This window comes from Aquarana catesbeiana, linkage group LG03, assembly GCF_042186555.1.
Source record: "Aquarana catesbeiana isolate 2022-GZ linkage group LG03, ASM4218655v1, whole genome shotgun sequence".
Classification (NCBI taxonomy): domain Eukaryota; kingdom Metazoa; phylum Chordata; class Amphibia; order Anura; family Ranidae; genus Aquarana; species Aquarana catesbeiana.
The window spans coordinates 611,099,014-611,112,574 of NC_133326.1; the positions used below are offsets into that span (position 1 = coordinate 611,099,014).

The 13,561-nt window shown below is 40.7% G+C and overlaps 1 protein-coding gene across 4 annotated transcripts in view; it reads right to left on the reverse strand.

Moving 5' to 3' along the window:
• Positions 1-13,561, reverse strand: part of EBF2 (EBF transcription factor 2) — a 132,641-nt gene that overhangs the window by 100,507 nt on the left and 18,573 nt on the right. For all 4 annotated transcript variants that reach the window (XM_073622238.1, XM_073622236.1, XM_073622237.1 and 1 more), the window contains exon 6: positions 10,367-10,435. In XM_073622238.1, the coding sequence (XP_073478339.1) occupies positions 10,367-10,435 (69 nt within the window). The remainder of the gene's footprint in view (positions 1-10,366; positions 10,436-13,561) is intronic.

Consider the following 13,561-nt stretch of genomic DNA (forward strand, 5'->3'; position numbering starts at 1 on the left):
CAGCTTGCGGCTTCACAGCCGGGTGCACACTGCGCATGCGTGAGCCACGCTGCGTCTCCTTAATGGTTGGGCAATCTTCTGGGACCTGTGACGTGTCCCAGAAGATTGCAGGGAGGGAGGGAGGAGAGGAGAACTTTCGATCGGATCGCCTAGGCAGCCCGAGCAGAAGTGGGAGCGGGTACCTGTCAAAATTAGGTACCCGCTGCCCCCCCAAGAAAATGACATGCCAAATGTGGCAAAGGAAGGGGAGAGAAATGCTTAAAGCGGAACGTCTCCTTTTGGGTGGAGCTCCACTTTAAGCTCTGGGGAAATTCCCTTGTAAAGTCAACAGCCTATTTGCCTTTAGTAAATCAATCCCAATGAGTCAGGGACCCTGGGCAGAAGTTGGAGCTCCCAAGCTGCGTTGCGGGTGGAAGGAAAGAAAATTGCCTAATTCCCCCATCAATACAGTCAGTCCCTTTCTTTGTTGGCAGAACATAATGAGTAGTGTTCCTGGCTAGCACTAATTGTTCGGAAAAACCTGACAGGCTGGTTGTCGATTGATAGACTGCCTTGCAGTGGCGGCTGGTGGTTTTCTTTGGGGGGGGGCTGGCAAACAACCACCCCCCCGGCAGCCAAACTCCCCCTCCCCCGCTCGCTTTCTGTCGGTCTGGCCAGGACTTACCCCATCTAGGTGGCAAGTGGCGGGCAGCGGGCATTGACATCGGTAGTGGGCATCGGGCAGCGACTCCTGTGTTCTTTCCTCCATCATGGCGGCCATGCATTTCCTCCCCTCCTCCTAAGCATCCAATAGGATCGCCTGTCCTTTCAGCCAATCGGGTAATGGGTCTCATAACTCTCTTCCTGATTGGCCAGGAGGAGGATCAGTGTTAAAATACTGTATATTAATTTGCTATTGTAACACACCTGGGTGGGCTCGGTTCTTCACATTCTCTGTGCCCCGAGCCCACCCTATTTTGAAGCCTATTAGAGCCTCTGGCTTTAATCGGGTGCTTAAAAAAAACACCCCCCCACACTGGAATCCATGCATCCAGCATCCTGAAAGGGGTAGACGCATGGATATGGGGGGGCGGCGCTCGTGCGCTCTTAATGGACGGGCCACCCCTGCTGTCTTGTTTATAACCATGGTGCCCGCCCATACATGAATAGAAATTTGTCCGGGCCCTCCTGAACCGGGCAAATATAGATTCATATACACCCAGCTTAAGGAAAACTCTAAAGCGAGCAGGGACCGGCCAAGATTCGATATATCTATTGGCAGGCTGGTTGTACCCAAGTCGATCGATAGATCAGCTTGAGTACAACCAGCCCGCCCATAGATGGATCAGCCTGTCAGATTTTTTTTACATGAGATTATTGCCGGTGGCTATAGCCACAAGCAGTGATCATTGTGCTCTGCTGGCCGGGAAGGCTCCCTGCTGGCAGAACACAATAGCACTGCGGGAGCAGTCAGTGTTGATGGGGGAATCAAGCAATTTTCTTTCCTTCCACTCGTGGTGGAAGTCCCTTAAAACACAGTAATGCTGTTTTGCTAATGGCCATTTAAAGTTTACATACAATTGCTAATTCTACTTTTTCTTACTGTATCCCATAGAAAGGCTGCAGTATGGAGAACGCATGCCGCCAGTCAGGAATATGAGTGACTTAATACTTTGAGCAGGTGCCACATAGATCTATTCTCACAGAATTACAATGTTCCTGCATCCAGCAAGTTCCATGCATTACATTACATGTACATTGTAAAAGATTTTTCTCTTACACACTAGAAGAACCCCTCAACATCAATCTACTTGTAAGAAAAAGTAGATGAAAAATGTCAGAGTCCTGAGAATGCTGGTATGTCATACAAGGCACGCTGGGACAGCTTTGGCACGGCTGCATAAACGCCTAGCAGAGATGAAGCAGACTTCCTAGCACAGATTCACTAGCCGCCTGGGGAATGTATGAGCCCAGCATAGTGAGAGGGAGGGGGCCCAGACTACATAGTAATAGCCTTGAGCGCTAACACGCCGGAGACTGGAAGCCTATAGTAAGGTAAAATTCACATCCGATTCCCAGGCTCTAATTACTGAGACTGAGCGACGAGTAACTGGGGAGTATTTTATCTATACACTAAGCACACTGGTGTATGGTGGATAGAAAAAAACTGCAATCGTTGCATTTATATATGTTAGTGAGTTCAGTTTTATAAATGAGAAACTTGGAAACTAGTGAAGTTGAGCTAGTGTATCTATGTGGTTTGCGCAAGTTTGTGCTATGTGTGTATATATATATATATATATATATATATATATATATATATTTATACTGTATATATAGTTATATATACTTTGTGTGTGTGTGTATATATATATATATATATATATATATATATATATACACACATATATATACATAGTTACATAGTAGGTGAGGTTGAAAAAATACACAAGTCCATCAAGTCCAACCTATATATATATATATACAGTGGAGGCTGGTGGTATATTTTCTTTGGGGGGGTGGCGGCAATCCGTCTGCACCCCCCCAGTCGGTCAATCGATCGGTCCCTGCACTTAACCCATCTAGGTCACAGGCTTCCTCCAGGCGGCGGGTCTCTGCGTCCCCTCCTTTCTCGGCTTCACGGCGGAGCAGTTGCCCTTGCGTCCTTGCGTCTCCTCCCTCCTACTCCTCAGTAGCCAATAGGATCGCTTCTCCTCTCGGCCAATCGGGTCTCAAGACCCACTTCCTGATCCGGGTTCGGCCGAGAGGAGAATTAGGAAGACAATAGTGAATATTAATTCGCTATTGTCATACAACTGGGTGGGCTCAAAATCTACTAGTCTAGTGGATCTAACACTGCTCCACTCGCAGACCAACAATGTTACTGTCCAAAGGTGTCTCTGTTGTTCCTTCATCCAGAGTGCAGGCCCTCTGATACAGGAGGTGTGTTGCTGGCCTTATCAAAAGGTGAAAGCAGGCGGAAAAAGCCTAAGAAAAGGAAACTAATGCATATTACAACTAACAACAAACTACAACATATTAAATTTTTAGTTTTGGGTTTAATACCGCTTTAACTTCCAGTATATATATAAATATATATATATATATATAATTTCTGGCCCATCCTTACTAATAAATCATAATGTGTACCTTGATTTTTAGCCCCTATGAATGCCCCTAATTTTCAATACTGGTGAGCTGGATGAAAAAAAAAATAAAAATAATTATATAATATATATATATATATATATATATATATATACATATATATATATACAATTATACAATATATATACATACATATATATATATATATATATATATATATATATATATATATATATATATACATATATATACATATATATTTAAATATTTTATTTTATTTTAAAATATATAAGTACACCATCACTAATTAAAAATTTTGAATAATTAAAAAAAAAAAACATTTTATATATATATAATGTTTTTTTTTTTAATTATTCAACATTTTCAATTATAAAAAAAAAATATATATATATATATATATATATATATATGTATGTATATATATATATATATATATATATATATATATATATAATTATTTATTTATTTATATTTTCAACTATATAAGTACACGATCACTAATTAAAAAAAAAAAAAAATTAAAAAAAAAAAACTATATATATATATATATATATATATATATACACATTTATTTTATTTTGTTTAGTTATTTATTTATTTTTTAATTAGTGATGGCGTACTTATATATTTGTTTTTAGAATACATACTATACTACAGAATGTTCCTAAGAAATAGATTTTTTGGAGGGCTGGTCCCCTCGCTGCAACCAGACTAGTTAATCTTTAATGTGTTTTTGTATTTATGCACGTGTATATATATCCATGGTCTGTTCTGTGTGTTGGGGCATTGCACAGGTCAACATGATTGTGGTGGGCACTTGGGTTGCAGCAATGGTGTGTGTAAATGAGGGAAGCAGATGGCCACAGGAATGTACAGCAAGCTGTGGACAGCAAAAGGTCTCCCAGGAAAAGAGAAAAGCACAGAATATTTATCAAGGCAGAGGAGGCAGATTTTTGCTGCTTGGAAAATACACCATGTAATAGCCATCATACCACGAGAAGAAGTATTGCATACGTACTGCCTTCGTTTTGTAGCAAACACTCCATCACAAACCCATTTGGTAACACTGCAGAGAATTTCCTTTACTTTTAAAGAGTTGCAGTACATAAATCACATACATTTAACAAACTGTATTTTGTAGGTAAGCCTGTATGATAAATGAATAAATATTTTAAAATAGAAGGGATTTTTTAGGAATGTTTTGCAGGATTTGTATTTTACTTGCTTATAAACAGGAGTCAAATTTTAAGAAAATATATTTTTGTAATTTCTTCTAGTCTAGTAAACACAAAATATTTTACAGAAATATTTTTTTTTAACTGGTAAACATGGAATATTTAATGTGACCAAGGTGACCTTAACTGCCTTGCTGCAGATGCTCTTAAAATGCTGTTTAAAGCGGACCTTCAGTCATTTTTTTCATCTTTCCATCTATTAAATCTTCTGCCCTTGTTGTTTTAACTTTGGATAGTAAAACATTTTACAGCCCATTCTACATACCTTTTACAGCCCACTTCCTGTATTGTCTGGTTATTAGCCTAGGCTTATGATATCATGCACAGCTCTCTCTCTCACTGTTGTGAGAGTTTGCCAGGAAGGGGGGGGGGGTGAGTCATAAGAGGGTCAATGAGCGCTACAGGGCTGCAGAGCTGGAGGTGTGCTTCTGTGTGTCTGTGTAAATCCAGGAAGTGAACAGGCAGCATCTTCAGCTGCCCACAGTTAAAATGGCTGCAGCCAGACTCAATGGAGGGAGATTTCTGCAGCATAGTTGGCAAATACAGAATCACAGTATATATAACATAATATGCAAAGTGGTTGGAGGGAAGCTTTAGAATAGCAAAGATGTTTTTATTACAAATTATGTGAGCAGACTGCAGTTCCTCTTTAAAGGGGTTGTAAAGGTATTTTTTTTTTTTTTTTAAAATAACAAACATGTTATACTTACCTTCACTGTGCAGCTCGTTCTGCACAGAGTGGCCCTGAACCTCGTCTTCTGGGGTCCCTCGGCGGCTGTTTCAGCTCCTCCCCGCAAGCATTCACCACCTTAATGCGAGCTCCCTCGCATGGTGGTGAGTGCTTGCGGGCGCGCTCCCGTGATACAGCCGGCGGCTATAGCTGCTCGCTGTATCACTCGGCCCCGCCCCCGGCGCGCCGCATCATCGGATGTGATTGACAGCAGCGCAAGCCAATGGCTGCGCTGCTTTCAATCCATCCACTGCAGCCAATCAGCGACCAGGCTGAGCTGCAATGAAGATGACGAGGACGAGCAGCGAAGATTCGAGGCGTCAGGTAAGTAAAACGGGGGGGCTGGGGGCGGCGGTACTGTCAAAAGTTTTTTCATCTTAATGCATAGAATGCATTAAGGTGAAAAAATTTTTACCTTTACAACCCCTTTAAGAGCATCTCAGTTTCATGCACAGGTTGAAGTATATCTAAACCCAAGAATAAAAACATAAAGGGGTTGATTTACTAAAACTGGAGCATGCAAAATCTGGTGCAGCTCTGCATAGAAATCAATCAGCTTCCAGGTTTTATTGTCAAATTGAACAAGCTGAAGTTAGAAGCTGATTGGCTGCCATGCACAGCTGCAACAGATTCGGAGTACTCCAGTTTTCATAAATCTCCCTGCAGCTTATCAGTTCTTAGACATTGTCGCTACATTTGTTTCCTTTTTTCAGGCTAGGTCCAACTGTCCCTGGTTTTGAGCAATTGTCCCTGATTTGGAGCAATGTCCCTCTGCCCCTCATTCCTCCTCATTCGTCCCTCATTTTGGTCTGATCTATATAGATGTATATAAAATGCACTTTTTATTTATCAAAAAGTGTTTGCCAGCGCTAAACCTTTCATCTGATCTCTAAATTGCTGCATTTGTAAATTCCAAAAGCCAATATAAAGGAACAGTAGTGGTAAAAAAAAGTACTTGTGGGTTTAACCAATCTTTTTAATTTGTACAATTCTCCTATAAGGGGGCGTGGCCAGGAGTGTGTCCTATACCTGCATACTTTTGCTGATAGGTGTCCCTCGTTGGGAGGTATGGGTCCTTTTTCTGCAGGTACAGGGACATTCCTGTTGATCCTGTTAGGAGCCTTGGGATAGATTTACTAAAACTGGTGCGCTCAGAATCTGGTGAAGCTGTGCACGGTAGCCAGTCAGTCAATCAGATTTTGCACCATGCAGTTTTACTAAATAACCCCCCTTGTGTCCTTTTAGCTTCCTGTGCACAAACCTGAAATCTCAAACAATGTGATCAGTCTTCCCAGGCACCGTCTGTGAACTACAATACACCTCCTTTCCATCCATTATAGCGATGAGGAGATGGGGGGTGTATTGCGCAGTCCATATCAGAAGAGCATATATAACCAAGTGTAGCGCTAAAAAATGAGAAAGAAAATATTGCTATACCACATATAATAGCAAAATGAATTGTGAAAAGATAGTGTTTTGTATACTTTGTGAACATTCATACATATAGAACACTTATGTTATAAAGCCTTAGGGTCACCAAAAGTGATAACAGGATGTAAAAATGGCAATAAAGTCCAAAACTGAATGTGCAGATACGGTGAACATAAATTTCGCAATGGTGATAAATTCCAAAACATATACTCGTGAGAGATTTCTGTATGTAATCCAACATGTGCTGACAGACCCTTGTGCGAAACCGCCACCTAGGATGACTGGAGGCTTACCAGAAAGTTGGGACCCACCTAGCATACGCTATATGGGTCAAACAGGCTTGGATTGCTCACTGGCAATGAAGGTAGGGAACCAAGGGCTGGTGAATGGTGAAGTTGTAACGTTGCTATCCCAAAGAGGTCTTCTTCATATGGAAGCTCGGACACCAACGGACATTACCCACATGTAATGAAGAAGGGGCTCATAGCGTAATTCCGTAAACCATAAAAAATTTATTAAAAGGAAAAACACTTACATTTCAGAATAAAAAGCGCTTGCAAGTAAAATGGCGGCAGTGGAGTCCTTGGGAGGACTCCACTGCCGCCATTTTACTTGCAAGCGCTTTTTATTCTGAAATGTAAGTGTTTTTCCTTTTAATAAATTTTTTATGGTTTACGGAATTACGCTATGAGCCCCTTCTTCATTACATGTGGGTAATGTCCGTTGGTGTCCGAGCTTCCATATGAAGAAGACCTCTTTGGGATAGCAACGTTACAACTTCACCATTCACCAGCCCTTGGTTCCCTACCTTCATTGCCAGTGAGCAATCCAAGCCTGTTTGACCCATATAGCGTATGCTAGGTGGGTCCCAACTTTCTGGTAAGCCTCCAGTCATCCTAGGTGGCGGTTTCGCACAAGGGTCTGTCAGCACATGTTGGATTACATACAGAAATCTCTCACGAGTATATGTTTTGGAATTTATCACCATTGCGAAATTTATGTTCACCGTATCTGCACATTCAGTTTTGGACTTTATTGCCATTTTTACATCCTGTTATCACTTTTGGTGACCCTAAGGCTTTATAACATAAGTGTTCTATATGTATGAATGTTCACAAAGTATACAAAACACTATCTTTTCACAATTCATTTTGCTATTATATGTGGTATAGCAATATTTTCTTTCTCATTTTTTAGCGCTACACTTGGTTATATATGATTTATTACAAATTTTCTATTTGTTGTGTTAGCTGCTTACATCTATGACTTTTTTGGAGTAAGCGCATGGTTTATAGGTTTTTTATGCATATCAGAAGAGCAGCCTAGGGTAACAACACTGCTCCTTCATAGATACAGCGCTGTCAGGGACTGTTGTTAAGAAAAGTGGAAAGATCATCAGGTGAAAATAAAGGAAACAAAAGCCTATAAAAAAAAAGCTAATGCAGTCCCCACATCTAAGTACTGGTTAGTTGTAATACATAACATTTTAGTTCCTGGTTGTAGGAGCGCTTTAAATTGGTTGTAAACCCTTTACAACCACTTTAACCTACAGGTAAGCCTAGATTAAGGCTTACCTGTAGGTGCTTGAAATATCTCCCAGACCTGCACGGTCTAAGAGATATTTGCAAATCGCCGTAGGGCGATTTCTTCTGCGCATGCGCCGGAGTTAGAAAGGGCACGCTGTGCCCTTTCTAACTCAGGTCATGCCATTAAAGGCAGCTCCCGCGCGCATGCCGTCACGTGACTCTGTCCAGTCACAGAGCCGGAGTTCGCGGCCCCAGAAGGAAGAGGGGTGAAGAATGGACGCTCACTACTAGCGAGAAAGACGGGGACATTGCGGGCTTCTCCTGCGGATGTTACATAATGGGCTACTATGCAATGCATAAAGTGACTTTTTAGTCTTAGAAAGTATTATTTTACTGTTAATGCTTGAAATAAACTTCCAGCAAATGTAGTGAGCCAGTCAACAGTAAATAGCTTCAAACATACTTAGGACAAACATAGATCTATATTTAGGCAAAACAAATTAATGAAAAAAACCCCAAAACATGTATGACAAACAAAAAAAAAGGGGGCAGACTCAAGGGACCACTTCTCTATGTTTCTATGACTCACCCAGTCCCTCCCTGAAATTTATGGTTCCTTTTGTTCAATTAGAAAGAAACATCTAAAATTCTGCGACTAAAACCATACTCTTTCTTTAACACAATGAACATTATGAGAGCACCCAAACAATATGATGATGCATAAACTTTTATGTACAAATATACAAACGTTAAGTATTAGCCTTATAAATAATGTAAGTAATGTTAAATATTAAGGTACTTAAAGCAGTATTAAACCAGAAATGTAATATATTGTAGCAGTCATTAGATGTGGTGGCTGCATTTGTTTTCTTTTTTTAGGGTTTTTCCCCTGTTTTCACCTGGTGATCTGGCCACTAACACACCTCCTATATCATTACAGGGGCACCTTTGGACAGTAGCGGGGGGGGGGGGGGGGTGCTGTGTTAGAAGTACTAGCAGTTTTAAATAGTACTAGCAGATTTAAATAGACTAAAGAATTGAGGCTGAAATCCAGCTAACACTTTATAATCAGTAAATACACCAAACAGCTTTTTTCTTTTGGGATAAAGGTTTTACAAAAATAAATAATAACTGATCATTGTAAGCACCCCTGTAACCCCTGTCACCCTGTAAGCACCCCTGTCAGTGATAAATGGTTTGTCTCATCCCTGTAACTGCAAGAGAGCTTTTCTGTTGAAAACACAACAGACTTGCTGGCAGGATCCCCAGGTGAAAATAGAAGAAAGAAAGCCTAAAAAAGAAAACGAATACTGCGATCACATCTAAAAATTGGTAAGGTACAATATAATAAATGTTTGCTTTTGGGTTTAATACCACTTTGTACAATGAGGTTTTTAAGATATGTTAAATATTAGGGTAAAATTAATGTTAAAAATTTTAGGGTGCACACAATATTTACACTTCTGTACTGTAAGACATAAACATTTTTTTTTAATCCTTACATGAGGACTGTATGATAATTATGAGGTCTTTAGAATAGACTGTACCAAAAAACAAGATCTAAATGTGGGTGAATGTGATGTGGTTTGCATTCAGAAGTTCATGTCTATGTGCCTATCACAGCTTAGCACCAAAAAGAGCTTCAATCCAGGCTGTTGGTGCAGTCAGTACAAGGCAAGCATGCAACACAGTAATCACACCAACTCAAAACTGTGAACATACACTTAAAGCTGAACACCAGGGACAAAAACTTTCATTCAAATATATTGTTTAATAGTCACAGAAGATATAAATTCACTCGGTGTGCACCAGATGCCTTTGCAAATCCAGATACGATCATATAAACATAGTGATGACATCATAACTGTGCTGTACATAGCCTGTGCAGAGAGCAGAGCTGTGGGAGGGACCCAGTAGGCCCCGCCCACTACATGCTGCCTGCAGAAAACTACGGAGGGGGCGGGGACAAGACCAGTCACCCTGCACAAGGGGAGAGAGCAGCAGTGAGCGGTCCAAATACAGGCGGCTCCTGCACAGAAGCAAAGTTCCACACTTGATTACTGCACAGATCTGGAATAAATATACAAAGGACACCAAGATTGAGGTAACAATACACATGCCACTTGTATTTAAACAGAATTTGCTTATCCTGGAGATCGGCTTTAGAAACCAGATGAATATGCTGGAACATCATTGTCGGCTATATATCACCCTTTTTTTTATTTCAACTCTTGTATAGAAGAACCTGCATTACAACTCCCATATAGGCTGTTCTTCTTTTCAGCCAGGCACTGGATAGTTATTGACAAATGGCAATATGCTGTTTGGTTTCCTACCTGTCAATGATGACGGGGTCAGACGGGGTCTCATTCCGATTACCGCAGCTTTTTTTCTCACAGCACCGACTGTAAAAAGATATTAAAACAAATTTGTAACTTTAGGAATCTAAGAGAGACTAGTAACTAGGGAAAAGCAGAAGTGGTTATTAGTGTACAGTATAGCTGTTATTGTTTTCATAAAATAGTATAACAAAATAGAAAACATAATATAAAAAGTAATGTGCATGAATCTTGTAGCACCAAACAGCTTAGAAAGGACAGAACAATTAAAGTGGTTGTAAACCTGAAAAGAAAAAAAACCCTGTAAGACAAAGGCATAATGTGCTAGTATGCATCGCATACTAGCTCATTATGAAATACTCACCTTAGATCACAGCTGTTGCAGCGGCCCCACACACCGCTGTGACCGGCAACATGTCTCCCGGGTTCGTGGGCTCAGGCACTGTGATTGGCCGGAGCCACGTCACTCCCGCACATGCACGTGGGAGCCGCCAGTCATGGCACGCTGCTGAAGAAACGCCATGAGTGAGCCGTTTCTTCAGTGCGCATGCGCCGATAACGTCAGCGCAAGCGTATATAGTAAATATCTCCTAAATCTGCACGGTTTAGGAGATATTTACCATATACGCTTGTGCTTTACAGTACCTACAGGTAAGCCTTATTATAGGCTTACTTGTAGGTACAAGTGGTGTAACAGGGTTTACAACCACTTTAAAGTGTTACTAAACCCAGGACCCTGCATTTACTATATCTGGTTTCCCACAGTACACAGAACATGGAAAGGCAATTATTTTAGTAAATATAAACTGCTAAATATCTTTTCTCATCAGCAGTATATAGCCGTCTTGTGACTTCTATCAGTGCCCGGCCGAGCACTGGTTAAAGCTTGTAGGATGAGTTTTCATTCTACTCTGACTTCCTTATGAGGCTGCAGGACCCCTGACCCTCTGTCTGGACAGTGCTGATTGGCCCTGAGCTGATCACATGCACCCTCCCAAGAAAAAAAAAACTCTCTAGCAATACAAACCAAACTGAACATGTGCAGAATGACTACAAAGGCTGTCTTATCAGGAGATGGATTGGGGACAGTGGAAGAAGGGAAGGATCAGAGAAGACAGGATGAAACAGCCTTTTTACACAATGTAGAGGATTAACCCCAAAAGGTTCCACAGTGAGTATAACAAGAATGCTTTACTGCATATACAGATTTTACTGTTGTGGGTTTAGTAACACTTTAAGAATGTTGTTTTGTGCCTCCAAAGAGTTTTGAGGTGATTGTAGCCATATTAGTGAACTTGCAATAACACAGCTGAGTACTATCTGTGTTCATTATCTGCGCTAAAAGTTATTTTTTTGGAAAAGCTTTCAAAGATCTATCCCCTTCTTCTAAAGTCTTTGGACTCTCTATGGAACTCTGCCCCTTCTTCTCTCTTTGGGGGTCTGCCTTCTTCTTTTAAGGTCCTTGGGCTCTCCTTGGAGGTCTTTACCCTTCTTATAAAGTCATTGGACTCTCTTTGGAGGTCTACCCCTTTCTTTTAAAATCATTGGACTCTCTATAGCAGTCTATCCCCTTCTTTTAAGCTCCTTGGACTCTCTTTAGATGTCTACCTCCTTCTTTTAAGCTCCTTGGAAACTATTTGGTGATCTACCCCCTTCTTTTAAGGTCAAAGGACTCTCCTTGGAGGTCTACCTTCTTCTTTTAGGGTCCTTGGGCACTCTATGGAGGTCTATCCCCTTCTCTTAAAGTCATTGGACTCTCTTTGGAGGTTTATCCTCTTCTTTTAAAGTCATTGGACTCTCTTTGGAGGGCTACCCCCTTCTTTTAAACTCGTTGAAGTCTGTTTGGATGTCTACCTCCTTCTTTTAAGCTCCTTGGACTCTATTTGGAGGTTCACCCTAGGACCTCAGAAGAAGGTTGTAAACCTTCACAGATTTTTAATAAATAAAGGTGTGTCAAGTTACTTTAGTTAGTAAACTGACAGATTACCCTTAAAGTAAGGACAAAACATATGATCTCCAATTGCTGCTTGGTACTTAAGAGACGTTGTCAGTGTCTGTAACACCCCCTTGATTCCCTGACAGTCTCTCCAATGATTCCCCACCCCTTCCTCTATTATAGCAAATGCAAATTACAAGGTACTTCTAGATATAGGAAAGAAGGAATCACAATCATAATGCATTTTTGGCTTACGGTCAATTGATAGGCCTTATGTTATATGACAAAGGGGCATGTCACTGCTCATTTCTGGCTCAGACACCAGGTATTTTGATGGTGGTTGCTACGGAGGAAGAAGCAGCAGGGGAATCATTGAAAAGGTGAGGTAGGTGGGTGGGGGGTGGTGGCTTTTTTACAGACGCTGTCACTTTGGCTTGAATATGGCAATGAAAAGTGTAGGCTCTAGCGATTGATTCCTGGTAGAGGCTTTTCAAACTATTGAATCACTCACCTGGAACAATAATGCCTCAAGGATAGTCTAAAAATGAAAGCTTGCTTGTTATATATAAAAACAAATCACTAGTTATTTTAGCCTGAATCACCAAGACAGCTTGCATCTTTAAAAAAAAAAGACAAATCAGCAATGGCAGCCCCATATTTCAGCCCTCCCTGATTCCCTTTAACTTGATTCTCTGTTTAGCAGCATTACCCTATAGCCAGCATAGATATGCACTGGAAAGCTTCCTCTATGTTGTTATCGCCTCCCATTGCCTCAGACTTAATGAGATTTAACATGGAAAATAATAAAAATTAAAATGAATGTGACAGATATTAAGGGAATCATGACCTATATAGCTTATTAACCCCAGTAGGGCATTAAGTATAATTCACAAAGCTATAAAGCATCCAGAGCACGTTAAATCTCAGAGCAGTCGTAGCACAAAATTGGCAGGTACAGACAATGCTCACCTCTGAGCACTTTAATGTGTTTGTATTCACAGGAGGCAGATCTGGTGCCCGATATAATAAAAGATTATTTGTTTGCACACCAAGCAATAGCCAAAAACTACGTTGCAATGTATTGGGTTCCAGGTCATGAAATAGTTTTTATCTTTTTTACCAGCTTTTCCGCTCACAATGATTTCACATTTCATCAGCCTTTCTCAACCAGGGTTCCATAGAACCCTAGGGTTCCTTCAGAGAATCTCTAAAGGACCCTATACAGTGATCCAATTTGTTATAATGGAATATGATCC